At 42.0% G+C, this 16,205-nt stretch overlaps 1 protein-coding gene across 2 annotated transcripts in view; it reads left to right on the forward strand.

Annotated features, from left to right (window-relative positions):
- mpv17 (mitochondrial inner membrane protein MPV17) overlaps positions 1 to 16,205 on the forward strand; it is a 57,385-nt gene that overhangs the window by 15,383 nt on the left and 25,797 nt on the right. For both annotated transcript variants that reach the window (XM_084454199.1, XM_084454198.1), the window contains exons 3-4: positions 6,924 to 7,039; positions 12,819 to 12,911. In XM_084454199.1, the coding sequence (XP_084310325.1) occupies positions 6,924 to 7,039; positions 12,819 to 12,911 (209 nt within the window). The remainder of the gene's footprint in view (positions 1 to 6,923; positions 7,040 to 12,818; positions 12,912 to 16,205) is intronic.

A 16,205-nucleotide genomic window follows, 5' to 3' on the forward strand; every position in this document is an offset into this window, starting at 1 on the left:
GGACTGCACTTATAGAGCACTTTATATCCAAAGAGCTTTACAGTGGCCTCTCATTCACACATTCACACACTAATGACAGTAGCTGCCATGCAAGGTGCCATGCAAACCAGCTCATTGGGAGCAATTCGGGGTACTTGCATAAGGACACTTCGACATGTCGACAGGTAGAGTCAGGATTAGAACCGCCGACCCTACAGTCATTGGACGATCTGCTCTACCTCCTGAGCCACAGGCGCCCCAAACTAAATTTATACTTTTGTTCAGTCTAAAATAAATAAAATGGTTTATTTTATTTTTTTTCATTGTTATTTTGTAGCTTATAAAAAAATTCCCAGCATATCCCCGACCCCCCTAGCAGGTCTGTGTTTTCCTCTGCTCATGCATCCTTCTCACCTTTTTCACCCCCTAACCAGTTTGCAAGCCTGTTTTATACAATTTTTACATCATTGGGAAATATTAATGGGATAAATACCTACTATTTCCGTGTCTTAATATTAATAATAGTATACTTACTATTTCAGTTGTCGATTTAAGTGAACTCTGCCAAGAAAGGTAGTTCCTAAAATTATCACGTTGCTATGAAGTTTCAAAACGACAAAGAGTGAGCCCTAGCAACCAAAACTAATACTCCTGACCAACCTAGCTACAGTAGCCATGAAGGGTAGGGTACGAAGGGTAGCCTACCTTTGCTGTCCAACTGCGAGTTGCAAAAGTGGTGACGATAAATCAGAGTGGTAGACTATAAGATGGATAGAACAACTCAAAATTGACATGGAATGTTTCCATTTTTCTTGAGGAGAAACTGTAATGTAACCAACAGATGTTTATGCAATGGAACTAATGTTTTTACAAATCAATTTTATAATTGACGCAGTAATATTTCACATAGAACGGTAAAGAGGCTTTGCCCGTGGTACATCGTGGCATATACAACAGCTCTTAAAGGAGTAGTAAAGGGAAAATGCATGTTTAGCCCTGTTTTAATGTTACTTATGATCATATACAATGGTTCAGATCAAAACATTGACAAAGCTAGCATTTTCAAGAAAGTTGATTGCTCTACCACCGTTTTGATCATACAATGGATGTGGATGGGCATCTTGAAAAATCATTCAAAAACATGTTAAACTCTCGATTTCAAAGACAAGAAGCTCACCGAGGGTGTAATTGGTGTCCGTTGGTGTTCTGACATCAAATTCGCCGCAAAGTATGAATCCTCTAGGGTTTTATTGATAATTTTATGAAATCCATTGACTTGTATTGAAGCGACCGTTGTAGATGTGTAGATCAATCCGCAGAGGGGATTCAGGAAGCGGAACTACTTACTGTAGCTATTGTTATTGTTTGTGTTGCTAGGCTACCTAGTTTGCGGACGTGCACGGTTAACCGAGTACTCGAGTACCCGAGTAGGCAATCTGCTAGTCGGAAAATAAACACTACTCGGTTAATCTAAAGGCTATATAATATGGCATGTTTGGCCGTGAAAGCGCACATTTCTGAGCGCCTGTGCCATTGTTACCAAAGAGGATAGAGAAAAGCGTGGAGAAAAGCGCTGTATACGGAGTCTTTTTTCGAGCGCTCCGGCTTTTTGAAAACATTGCCATCTCAACTTTTCAGAAAGGTGCTGCCAACATCACTGCGGCTCTTTCAGGCAACCAATGATCAGATATTAGATAGGGCATGACTCGTCAGCTGTCTGGGGATCCCAGGGGAACCCCCTGCCTGGCTATTAAACTGAATATCTGAAAGTGCACCGATCGTAAAAATAATAAATGCAGCCAGCTGTCAGGGGCAGTGATGACTGATTACTAGTTGATTACTGTCTAGCCAGCTAACTGGTTACGTTTTAAAAGCTATATTTATTTACATGGACACAGTTCTTGGGTGCAAAGTTACGTGGTCACAAAAACTAGCAATAATTAGCCCATGGGCTTGCTACTGCTAGCTGCCCATGGTTCGGTTTTCCATACTGTTAAGCATTTTCGGATCCAACTACACCGTGGTTTTGCATAGTGTTAAAGTATTTTATGGATCGAGCCTCGGACTTTCAAACCTGTTACAGCGTAGGTAGCCTATGAGAGAACTATAGACTTAAGCCTATATACAGTATATGCCACTTCATTTGTTTTGTTTTGACAATTAAACGCTGGTACCGGGTCTCTGATGTTGTTTATCTGCATACTGTGCATAGTAGGCAGTGGTGTGAGTGAACTTTGTACTCTGGCTCCATGCAGCACTCCCATCATTTTGCGGTAGGATGATCATGTTGGTAATGAGCCCTGAGGTGGTGCTGAAAAAGACAGCGAGTACCAGCACAGGTCCATGCGCGTATAGCCTACTCGTTTTCCAGCCTATAAAGAAATATTGAATGAATAGGCCTATTGTTCAATAAATCTATTTAGTTTTGCATGGACATTTCTCTAATGAAGGCTTGATGCCGAAACATCCATTATTGTCCAATAAATTGGAAATAGGCAGTGAGTGCCGCGGTGCTTTTTAACGCTAAAAATTAATTCACTTATCCGGCATCGGCAGTAAAGGCTTGGTTTAATACTTAATTTAGTAAATTAGAGGTCTGGTTGCATATTGTAGGCTTGGAGTTTTCAGAGTAGCCTAACGATAGGCTTAATAGGCTATGAGCTGGGCAGTGCATCCACATTAAAAGGCTGCGTTTTTCGATTCCGATAGCTTCATGAAAACCTGTGGTTTATTCAATCTGACGATAAGTAATGCATCCAACCACACATCAGCTTTTAAATATGTTTATTTGCAAGGGCATGGACGAGACATGAAAGCACCGCCACGTAATAACGGCGGAAAAAAACGTATTCCCCTCCGAGGGGGCCGGGGTTAAATGCGCTCTGTCTGGACGGTATCTTTTTTTGAGTAATCTTTTTTTTTGAGTAATCGGTTACTCGAGTAGGATCAGGTTAGGTTACTCGGTTTTAAAATTAGTCGAAATTCCCATCCCTAGTTTACACACATGTGCTGCGACTAAATAGTTCTATGCTAAATATTTAAGGGGAGACACCCCAGGTGAATAGGAAAAAAAAAATCCTTAATAGGTATCACCATCAAACTCCCCCAGTTTGTTAGGTACATTAAGGAGCATCTTTTTTGTATTACAAGTTTTCTGAAATCTTATGGATGAATATGCAAATTAGGCATTATATGCGCTAAATATGCGCTAATTTGCATAATTTCAGGAAATCAATTTTTTTAACTGGTTCAAGCCAGATTCAAAATTCTTGTTTCATTTTGTTCACATATCCCTATTCAAACTTTGTCCAAGGGGGATTTTTGATATCTCTTTTCTTCACTTCAGAAATCAGAAAATACTGTCAACAGTCATAAAAAGACCAATTTTCGCCATGTTTTAGGGATAAACTGTTATATAAATCAGGCTATGAATGAAATTTAAAAAATCCCCCTTGGACAAACTCTCAGAATATGGATTGGAACAAAACTGGAAAGTTAGGTGTATGTAGGTGCTACTCAAGTGGTGGTTTTGATGTCCCTAAGATGAGAAATAACTCATTTTGAGAAAACGGGCTTTGAAAATTTGTATTGTAAAAAACCATACATTTGCATTGTAAACCAATATTTACAAACACAATATCCAATCACATCATTAGTAACAACATTACACAACATCTGAAAACACATAGAAACTGAAAACTGAATAACACAGCATGTTGTGGATTCAAAATAGTCCAGGAGTAGACATTTTGTATAGAGAAGTAAGACCTGTTTAGTTGGAAGCCCACTCACCACGTCAAGGTACAGCCCACGAGTGGGATGTTAGTAAGACGAGACTAGAGACGAGACAATGTTAGTAGGGAAGAGAACATTCCCTTTTAGAAAGCTTGTATTATTTTGTTAAACAGATCATGGACAAAGATAGACACATTTGACGAGGACATGCATGAGAAAACAGATTATCTAGCTTTTTGTGTTTTTTTAAGCGTTTTACATGGAGAAAACATGAATGAATGAATGAATGAATGAACATGAAGAGTAAGCTGATTCATAAATACACAGGACAAGATGTGGTAAACAATGCAGGGTAAACACCAATAGAAGCTAAATATAGATTGCCAAACAAACAAGTGATATAACCATCGTCAAAAGCAACACCATAGGAGACATCAAGCTACGCCGTCATAGGTCTACAGAGTCACTCCTCAGATGGCACCACACTAGCTATCAACAAAACTGTTCTAGGCAGCTGGTTTGTAGAACCCACTCAGCTGCAGTTCACAAAACTGTTCTAAGCAGCTGGTCTGTAGAACCCACTCAGCTGCAGTCCCCAAAACTGTCCTAAAACCACAATATGTTCCTGGTGCGCATGGGGTTGTCATCAGTGAAGCGGACTACCCCATATTGCCGCCTTCATGTTGTCCACTGAACGCTGGTTATTGAGAATTATTGTTGTAATTCTCAATAACTGTAATAATTTTGTAACATTTTGCATTTATTGGCAGTCAGCTTACCTACCTCTGGGTCCACATCTGCATATGCCTGCCTAATCTGCTCTCTGCTTCTGTGAAAGGACTCCAGACCTCTCTCTATTTCAGCAACTGAAATTAAAACAGTTTATTTGGTCAGTTTATGGATGCATGTAGATATGCCACAGGTAGAGAGACTACTGTGCATATGTATAGGCTTCTGATATTGGCTAGAGAGAGAGAGAGAGAGAGAGAGAGAGAGAGAGAGGGAACACGTTTCAATAGCCTACCTGTCACCCTCTTGTCATGTTTCTGATACGTTTTCAGATGAAGCCCTGGGATCCAACACTTTACTAATCTTTTGGAGAGCTGCATACCCCAACCCTAACTCGTGCGCTAAGAGGACCATCCTCACATTGACATCAAATGCAACATCATTCCTAGTTGTATCATGAAGCCGAGTCGATGTGTAGACACTTTTGCGATAGCCATTTCTCACAAAGACTGCACTCTAAGAGCAAAGTACTACAGAACCCACTATTCTGAGGATCTATGTTAATTTTAATACCAGTCCACAATTAGGACAAATCAACCCAGTTATCAGCTCATTCAAACGCGCCGCATCTCTCTGCTGCTCACTGGACATGCTAACGCTAGCCTCATCTACCTGCTGCTGACTGGACATGCTAGCACCGGCTAATGTGAACTTGCGCGAATAGGCACTTTATATCTCATAAATTTAAACATTTCCATTTAGTTTCTCATGTTTTCTGTTCAACCTTGCGGGCAAACACTGTTGTCGTTGTTGCTTATTACATTTAGAACGCTTTACAGACGGCATTATTTGGATTAGATATCAGGAAGTGGAAACGTGTCACATGACGCGCTGAACCAATCACGTTCTCAGAAATCAACAACAGCCAATGAGATTTCACGGTTAGCATCAAACCCGCCTTTGTATTTCCACGATTGGTTGCTGATACAAATGAAACTATCAGGTTTGGTTGCGATAACATTGTGCACGAGAGCCAGATCTTTCAAACGATACCCGGATGACCGGGATCCAGACGAAAGAAACGCTGCGAGACGTTCCGAAAAAAGGCTAACTTTTGGTGATTTTAGGAAGAATCTACAGACGCAAACAGACTAAATGAAGTAAAATAAACATCTAAATGCGTATTTTTGATGTTTTATTTCCACTAGTATGAAAGAAGACATGTTATGGAAGCAAACTAGCACAAAATCTCAAATTTGACCAGGGCGTTGAAAAACGATGTTTTCACCTACCGTGTCTCCCCTTAAATCTGAATGAATCTATTCTAGAATTTATGGCGAATTATATGTCAGAACGCCAACTAACACCTAGGTGAGTTTCTTGTCTTTGAAATCGAGAGTTTAACATGTTTTTGAAAGATTTTTCAAGATGCCCATCCACATCCATTGTATGACCAAAACCGTGGTAGAGCAATTATCAACTTTCTCGTAAAATGCTAGCTTTGTCAACGTTTTGATCTGAACCATTGTATATGATCATAAGTAACCTTCAAACATGGCTAAACATGCATTTTCCCTTTACTACTCCTTTAACCAATCAGATTGCGAGGTCGGAACTACCCGTTGTATAATAGCCTATGGCCGTGTCCAAATGTCCATACTACATGCTACATACTGCAACTCACCTACTACATGCTATTTAGTACATACTACTCCACAAAAACATGTTTAGTATGCGAGATAAATTTAGCATGCTTCTCAAGTCAGTCAGTGAAAGTGACGCGCTCCGGCTCGCACACGATTGATGTTAAACTTACAACAATATTGAGCTTGCCAGGCATTGGAGTTGGTCATCCAACAGGCTCAATCCTCACCTTTCTGTATAATCCAAACTGTGGAATGGCTGTGATAATAGTCCACAAAATGTTCTTTCTTTGCCTCATTTAGCACCAGCTGCAACACTCTCCTCCAAATTCATTATCTCCGTTAGCAGGGCTAACGTTGCACTCAGTAACTTGTGCTTATTATTATTGGGGTTGGTGAGAAGCTTGTGCAGTGGAGGGGTTCTTTTGGGGGAGTTAGCCGTTGGATTGTTATGCTTAAATTATACTAGCCAGCTAGTTCCCAAGCTTGTTTGATAACGTTATTTGATTCAGACATAACTTGGCTATGAGAGGCAGGATCCCAGCCGACCGTTGCATCCCCCCAACCCGCAACGGAGGGTTATCAACTGGGCTGGGACTCCCCCTCTCATCGCTAACCAGCAACTGAGCCAATTGAGCTAAAGGTGGTTAGCTAGCTTGTAAATTACTCAAACTGAATAAATATGACACCGATAAGCACACCAATGCCAATAGTAATCTTGATATAACTAAGACATCAGCTAAAAAAAAGCTTCAAGTTCTCTGGTTCTAATATCACTCTGTGCTCCAGGTTCTCTGGTTCTAATATAACTCCCCCCATCTTCCCTCTGTACTCCAGGTTCTCTAGTTGGGGTTGGTGATGTCATCTCCCAGCAGGTGATCGAGAGGCGAGGATTGGCTCATCACAACATGCGCAGGACAGCCAACATGATGAGTATTGGCTTCTGCTTTGTTGTGAGTCTTCCTCACCTCCTTTCTCTCAGTAATTGCAAAATGTATTCCTAATTGTAATCTCCTTAACTTGATTCAACACTACTGTATTGGCTCTGGTGCCTTGTGAGCCTCTGAAAGGAGAGGAACGACCTTCAGTCAAGGCAGAGAAGTCAGAGGAGAACCATATTCCTGATTGACATATTTCTGTTCCCCCTTCTATTATGGTATGATGTAGGCTACTGTACAATGTTAGCTGCTGCTAACATGTAGCTGTGGTGTGTGATGGCTAGCTGCTGCTAACATGTAGCTGTGATGTGTGATGGCTAGCTGCAGCTAACATGTAGCTGGGATGTGTGATGGCTAGCTGCTGCTAACATGTAGCTGTGGTGTGTGCCGGCACAGCGCCCTCTGGCTGCATGCGCCTGTGCCTTTGGGAATGAGTAATAATCGGCCACACCTGGTTTAAAGTGTGGGAAAGACAATGGACCTCATTCACCAGCGAAGTAAAGAAGTTCTTAAGAAGCATTTCTTCTTAAACTGTACATACGCCGTTTCTAAGAAAATTCTGGCATTCACCAATGGTTTCTCATCTGGGAATAGAATATACGGACACTGAATAGCAGTCGCAATTAAGCCATTTGAGTGCGGAAATGTAGACTATGCAAAATTGGTGATTGCAGTCACCTCAATTCTACAGTTGGATGATATATGATTGAAATACAATTATATTTGCATAATTCCCAATAAAGTGTCCTAATCATAACCATTTCCATTGTAAACGTGTGCGTCAGAATATCTGATATGTCATTGTTTAAATCATTTCGCTCCGTATTGCTTGTTATTCGTGTTGATCAGTCTTGAAGATGTCGAAATATTTTGATTGTGTGTTAATAATTTGTGATTTTGGTGTAAATTAACGAGTGTTGTGTTTTGTTTTAATTCTTTGACCGTTCTGCAAAAGCACCGTGAGATTTCGCTGTATAGGCCTACATATAATAGCCTACCAACAAATCCATGACCATTTCATCAATTGGTGATTGTGGTCACCTCAATTCTACAGTTGGATGTGTGTTAGTGCGCTAGACGGAGAGTCTGCTGCGGAGAGGGGGTGGTAGTCCGTGTCCCTGGTGTCTGTATCCATATCGCCAGCGGTGCACACACCCAACAGTGCTGTTGTCCCTATTATGGCACCAACGCGCTGGTCAAACTCGGACAACGGTGGGCATGCCGGTCCCTCTCCAGTAGCCTGCATATCTCTCCTCAAGATTAAACATTCACAATTCCTTTATTTGTCACATGCAGCCTAATGTCCAGTCACAGTGAAATGTTGCCGCCGGCTCCAAGGTTATGGTCATTACAGATAAACTCCAATACTCAATTTACAAATGACAAAATAAGGACCATTTCTACAGTATGTAGATAAGATCAGATAAGTAGGGTACCTCTTTTGTCAACTGCAAGTGTTGACAGCTGTGTAGGCTATATAGACTACATTTTTGTAGACTGTAGGCTAATGTATATTGTATTCTATCACGTTGACATTTTGCACTGTTCTGTCTCGCTATTATGCACCAAGGCAAATTCCTCATAGTAGGAGGCCTACTTGGCTGAATTAAAATCAGATTTTGATTGCTCACGCTGGATTCGACATGCAGTCCTCTGACTTGCTAACGCACCTGACACAACCCCACCTAAACCATTATGCTATCGAAAAGCTGGCGATTTGAGTGCGCGAATGACCGGTATTCATTCAGAGAAGTGACATCTGCGCACGACCCTGTAGTTGCATATCCTTATATGGGGCTGGCAGGGAGTTTACCTATGCTAATTCACGTGAGCGGCCACAAGCTAATGCCGCGTTCCAGATAGGATTTTGAGCCCGTAAGTTACGACTTCAAGTCACGACTCACGACTTCATAGCGTTCCAGGCAAACTGTCTGAGTGTGTGAAATTCTGGATAAATGTAAACAAGCCACTATGGCAAAAGCTTGAGATCTGGCACACTGTCAGAGCTGGCAAGCTAAACGTTACATAATTGTATTTATTGACATCGACATTTCGCCATTTGCATGGTCAAGTTCAGGTTTACCTTAACATTAGCTAGCTAGTGCTAGCTAGCACTAGCTATCTCTTGTCGTCAACATATTTGGGCATCATTATATACACATAGCAGATTGTAGTGCATAATCGTTTGTATTATTTTGATTACAACGTACAAATTTACTTAACGTTGCCCTAAAGTTATCTTTGTCGCCGTACCCATGTGGACTGCCATCTTGTTTAGAGGGCTGTGTGAGGTCAGAAAGCCAACTGGGAGTACATCGTTCATGTACGAGTTCACGGGTGGGAAGTTACGGGTTTCACTGCCTGTGCATTTTCACATGTAGAAGGTTGGAAAAACACGGGTTACGAGTTGCCTGGAACGTGGCATTAGAACTTGAGAAACCATGAGATTCGCCATTAAGAGAAGGCAGATGCGAACTCTTCCAGCGGCTTACAAACACGTCGTGAATCAGACGGGAGCTTTCCTTAGAAACGTTCTTAGGAAGAAATTTAAGAACAGAACTTAAGAAGATATTGGTGAAGTAGGCCCATTCTTCTTATGAGAGTGTGGGCACTAGCCTGTCGTCACCATCCTGATCATATGAGCTCACATTCTGTTTCACTCCGTAGATCTGTCAGGACATCAATCCGTTCCAACTGATTTCCATCCGACCATATATTGGTCGGGCCAATCACAAACGTTCATGACTCTACCCACTTCATATGCTGACTAACCCAGGTTTTGCTGCTCTGTAGGTCTATCCAATAGATAGATATCCAATTTTTTTGTACACGGATGACTCCGCCTTACTAGTGTCTCATAAAGATAAACAAGTGGTTGAGCAGACATTGAGTGCAGAACTAGAGAAGGTCAGTGACTGGCTAGGGTATAACAAGCTGTCCCTCCATGTGGGGAAGACTGAGTCGATCCTATTCGGGTCAAAGGTCAGGCTCAGGAGTTAAAATAGGAGATGTTCTCACTGACAAGGAATCAGCGAAATATCTCGGTTGTGTCCTGGAAAACAGCTTATCAGGGGAAAGCATGGCTCAGCAAGTACTTTCGAAGATCAACAACAGGACTAGATACCTAGCCAGAATCTCTCAGTTTATAGATCAGTCCGCGGTGAAAATACTTGCTGGAGCACTTATACAGTGTCACTATGACTATGCATGTGGCTCCTGGTTCAACAGCGCCCTCACCAGTCAGATTCAGGAGTTGTATGGGAAAGGAGTCCTTTGTATATTCTGCAGCTGTCCTTTGGAACAGACTGCCCAGTGACCTAAAATTAGTCCAGCCTAAAGACATGGTACAAAAGGGATTATAATTAGGTATTCAACTAATGGCACTTTTACATTTTTTTATGTGTCTGTGTTACAGATGTGAGAACATAAGAATGTAACTTGACCCGCGGTATTCTAACAGGCGCTTTACGGCATTCCGCACCACCGCTCGCACGCCCATAGGGGCGCAGTAATACCACTCATTGACCCATTGCTGTAGCTCATCTCGCACATTAGATGAGCCTACCGTTCTCAAACTCCTTGTTCTCTGTCTGGTTGTAATTTAATCATTACGAACAAAGCCTATCTATTTATAGTTTCTATCTCTGTAACTGTCGCCTGGTCTATATCTGTTAACTGTCGGGACAAGTAGAAGTTTAATACAGTAGGCTAACTGAGTGTTCTCATATGGAACATGGCATCAGGACGAGTAAGATGGCTAACGGAGCTGACCAGAGATGTGTATGAAATGGTTCACTCACTCCCTATTCCCTATGTAGTGCTACCATGGATGTATTGAGTGCGACTCATAGTGAACTACATAGGGAATGATTTAACAGTTTTGGCACACTACATGGAATGTCACTGCGTAAGAATATATATTCATGACTCAAACAAGCAGACGCGCCGATCACTGATGGCAGCAGGTTGAAATATCAGGTAGTATTCAGGTTCCATGTAAATCCCATATAAATGGTTGGAATTCTAATGATGTGCAAGTGTGATTTTGTCAACTTTAGTGCTGTCTGCTAATAGCAGGCTGTGAAGCTGCACGATAAGACCGTGATAGCAAGTTAGCTCACGACAGCAGCTTCCATAATATTAACGGTAGCTGTCGGTGGCTAAAAAGCAGATAGCTAACTTTACAACGATGATTCCTGTAGCTATTTTGATGCTATTAGTTCAACTTCTGTTTCTCGGGCAGGAACGGAGACAAACTCGCATTAGCAGCAAAGCAGCTACAGGAATGATCTTAACATTAGCTAACTGCTTTAGCCACTGATAGCTACCGTCTTCTTCACTTCTCCTTCGGTAAAACATGACACCGTTGTATTGTGGTATTGTGGAGTGCTTAGGCAGAAGCAGGAAGAGAAACCCGTCCTTAAATCAGAAAAAATATGGAATGGTAGTGAACGGCGTGAGAAGCTATTGTAAGCTAGACTGCAACGTAAACAACTGTCTAAGTGATGTATGTGATATGTTATGATGTCATGTGTCTTCACGATGTCTGTATGATGCATGTCTGAACACTTTGTTCCCCTACTCCCCTACAAGGACCACAATGGAAATAAGCTCTGAGCTTTTTTTTGTGTCCATCCTTGACAGTATCCCAAACACTGTGCTTCTGTCACCGTTGAATATTTACCTCACATCTGAATGGCTGCTGGGAGAAGTTCTTCATCTACTGTATAGAATGAAAGTGTTTTTGCTCTTTGCTGTTGGTTGTAATCATCTCTCTTGTTGGCATGTTGCGGATGCTTGGTTAATTAAATGTTCTCAATTTTATTTTTTATTCTCGTTTTTTTTAATTATTATTTTCTATTCTCTTTATATCATTGGTCCTGATTTATTTTCTTATCTTCATACCATTTATTAATAAATTATGTTTTTAATTATCTTTTCTTATTCTGTAAAGCACTGTGTGCTACATTTGCTTGTAGGAACATGTGCTAATAAAATTGACTTTGGTGAGGTGCTTCCTCAGCTTATCTGGTTCCATGGCCATTGAATATGACCTGGGTTGTCCATCTCTGTTCTCCATGAAGACAAGTTTGACGTCTTTTTTTGTTTGTTATATTTTTTGGAACTTACCTTCTTGGCACTCAGCTGATCTCCCTCACTTGAGGCACTCAGCCAACACAAAAACTTTTGATTACAGCAATTTACTGTAGTTAACAGCTAATGAGTTACTGTACCAGCTAGCCTAATCAGAGTATGGGACAGTTGAATGTCAAATTAACATATTTATTTCATGCAACAGCCTCGTTCCGCTCAGCTGTTTCTAACTTGTTAAATAAGTAAACATAAACATTAACGTGTCATGGGAACTAACCACTCACATTCCTGTTGTGATGCTCTTTTTTTATTCAGAATACAGGCGTGGTTTGATTGATACTCAAACTGCCCGTTCTCAAGGCTGAAGCGTAGCCTCTCTGAGATAGGCCGGTCTGTGGTGTAAGTGAGGGGAAAACAACTCAACAAAGCTTACCTAAGACATGTGAATCTGAGCCTACAGTCTTTATCCACTGACCCCTTGGCCACATGCCCCCGACCCTAGTTTGAACCACGGGTCTCCACAATGAGGTGAATTAGAATTTGGAAAATGCCTTGTTGCCTATACGGTCTGTTTGTTATTTAACCTGCTCAAATATACAGAGGGAATTTGTGCTTTTAAGCATAAATCATAGAGAGGAATACTGTTTTAATCTCATACGATTCATACAATCATACTGTGTTTGGTTGTCTCTGTTCCCAGGGTCCAGCCCTGGGTGGGTGGTACAAGGTTCTGGACAAGCTGGTCACAGGAGGAACCAAAGGTGCTGCCCTCAAGAAAATGTTGGTTGACCAGGTGAGATGGAAGAGAATAAAAGCTTCTGGTGGTTCTGTTGGCTCCACTTTCCTCTGGTGGTTCTGTTGGGTCAACTGTCCTCTGGTGGTACTGTTGACCAGAAATAGAAGATGATTGGCTGGAACACATGACAGGACACCATGATGAGGAGGCCTGGGGTCCCAAGAAACACCAACTTTAATACATAGTTCTGGGTACCTACTATAACACCAACTTTAATGCATAGTTCTGGGTACCTACTATAACACCAACTTTAATACATAGTTCTGGGTACCTACTATAACACCAACTTTAATACATAGTTCTGGGTACCTACTATCACACCAACTTTAATACATAGTTCTGGATACCTACTAAAACACCAACTTAAATACATAGTTCTGGATACCTACATCAACTTTAATACATAGTTCTGGGTACCTACATCAACTTTAATACATAGTTCTGGGTACCTACCAAGGCTCCGAACCGGTTCAAGGAATGGAATCGAAAACCGAAAGCGAACAGTATTTTACGAGGAACAGAAACAGGAACGAAAACTAAATGGTCTTTAATTGTTCCAGAACAGAAACGTTAATTTGAAATCTTTAAAACCGGTTAACAACGTTATTTTTTCGTTATTTGTAGTAGGCCTATATAACTTAAAATAATTTTAAAAAAGAAGAAAAGAAAAAAGCTGAGCCTTTTATGGCTGAATAGGCCAAATTAAATGTATTAAATTTGTAGCCTACATCTTGTCCTGTTTTGTCCTGTAATGTAGCCTAGGCCCCTAAATCTGTTATTTCACAGTCAGGATCTTAAATGCTTGCTTAGTGAAATGAAGAGATTTAGATATTACAACAACACACCATAGCCTAGTTCAGACGTTTATGGTATGGTTAGAGATTATTAGCGTGTGGATACAGTCGTAGCCTATACAGTACCATATAGGCCTAGTGCCGTCTGAATAGGCCACGAGTAGGCCTAACGAAGCGCTCCGTTGAATGGCTATAACTTCCAGTCAGGTAAGGGCTTTTTATCGGCCTAGTGATCAAGAGATAGGCCTATTAAATGTTTTGCACTAAATTATATTTTCTTTTGTATAGGCATACAAGCAGCAGCAGTCTGGTGGATGTCTCTGAAATGTGTATCGCCACAAGAGAATACATTTTTGTTTGCTATCTCAACTCAAGTCAAATTTTATTTATAGAGCACATTTAAAAATGACTGTGGTCGAGCCAAAGTGCTGTACAGGTAGGTGGCAAGACATAAGTTAATACATAATAAATAAATTACATAAAACATAAAACAAAATAAAAACAAACAATAGGCCTACAGGCGCAGAATAAAATAGCTTGCAGCAACAATACAAGAAAATATTTTTTAAAAGGATGATGAGCTATGATGATGACTTACCAGAGAGCTGTTAAAACGGCCTACATGGTCTCCAACAATAGTCACAAGCCTCAGGTTTTGTTTAACACTCTAAACTCTCTTTTAAATCCCCTCGATGCTTCTCCCATTGTGCCAACGCCTACTCTCTGCAACAAGTTTTTACAATTTTTTATTGACAAGGTTTCCTCGCTGAGACCCGCCCACATGAGTGCTTGGTCTTTCCCAGACCCTGCTCCCTCTCCATGCCCCGCTGTCCTCCACCAGTTTGAGCTGGTGTCTCTCTACGTGGTCAAGCACCTGCGGCCTACAAACTGCCCCACAGACAGCATTCCTTCCCGCCTCCTAAAAGAGGTTTTTGATTCAGTGGGAGCCTGTGTCCTACTGCTTACCAACACCAGCCTCAGCTCCGGCCATGTCCCTGGTGCTCTTAAGCATGCTGTAGTGCAACCTCTAATGAAAAGAAAAATCTTGATCCCTCCATTCTCTCTAACTTTAGGCCTGTATTACAGCTACCCTTTTTATCCAAGGTCTTAGAGAGAGTAGTGTACATCCAGTTTAAACCCAGACATAGTACTGAGTCTGCCCTGCTGAGAGTTTTTAATGATTTAATTTTAGCTGCTGATTCAGGTAGTTCTGCCATCCTGATGCTTTTAGATCTATCAGCAGCCTTCAATACTGTGGACCATGCGATCCTGCTGCAACACTTCCTGCTTTCGTTCAGAGCAGACGCTTTTGTTGCTTGCTCCTGCTCTTGCATTTTTCTATCTCCCCGTACTTTGTAGTTCTTCTTTTTTCTGTGTATTTTCGAATCTAAACATGGAATTGATAAGCTGGTCTCTCAACGCAATCGACAAAATCTTTTCAACATGAAACTCTGGACCGGGGGAACCTATGTGCCCAGACAGGACCTTTGCCGCGGGCTACACCAAGGACGCGTGGGACAAGTGGCAGGTTCTGTGCCTGGCACTCCTTTCAATAGAGGACATTGAAGACATTTACCTGTTTGCCTTAATGATAACAGGACATCTGCTCCTCGGACTGAGCATTGCCCTGGTCTATCGAAGAATTGGGAAGACGGCAGCCACTCTAGCCCAAAGGGTGCACGTCATGCTAACGGCGCTGGGCAGAGCAGTGAGTAATCCACCTATGGTGATTTCTGAACTGAGCCGTAAGATTGATACCGTGTTGGAGAAACTCATGGCTATGCAAGGCGACGTGGCAGAGCTGAGGACCAGGCTCGATAAAGAGACCCGTTACAGAGAGGAATGACCATTGGAATCTGTTGTTATTCTCCCTAATCCAATCTCCCTAATCCAAACATCTAATCAACTTTCTGGCCCCAACCCGGCCGTCAAGGCCGTTTCGCCCAAACTCCCCTGAAGATTCACAGGCTAAAGAGGCTCTGCACCCCCCCCCCTCCTCCCTTCCCTCCCCATGGACTCCTGTTGACTTTTGGTCTTGAGGCTGATCGAGGGCGTCTCCATAGCAACCTGCTGTGTTATCGCTAAGACATTCCGCGGTCTGAGCCAACGAGATTACGTCTCCACAGCCAGAGGCCTTCAGGCATACACACACACACACATGGACTGAACTCACGGACTCAAACACTCACACACAAACACGCACATCACACACACCCCACCCCCTCCCCCGCCCTCCCTCACTCCATCCCCCCGCCTTTCGCACCCCCCCCTCTCCTTCCCTCTCATTACAGTACAGTGCTGTCAGGATATTGGCCGCGCCTGATTGTATGGCTGCTTGTCGAGGCTGGCTGCCTGTATGGTAATTCCCTCCCCCCTCCCCTCCCCTGGTATTGTAATTGCCTTTTATTTTGTTCGTATTGCACTTTGTATGTAATTGTTTTTTTTCTATGTCGCTCTTTCTTCCTCTTTATGTGTTATTTGTATTGTGAAGCACTTT

Source organism: Borostomias antarcticus (genome assembly GCF_949987555.1).
Source record: "Borostomias antarcticus genome assembly, chromosome: 19".
Taxonomy (NCBI): Eukaryota; Metazoa; Chordata; class Actinopteri; order Stomiiformes; family Stomiidae; genus Borostomias; species Borostomias antarcticus.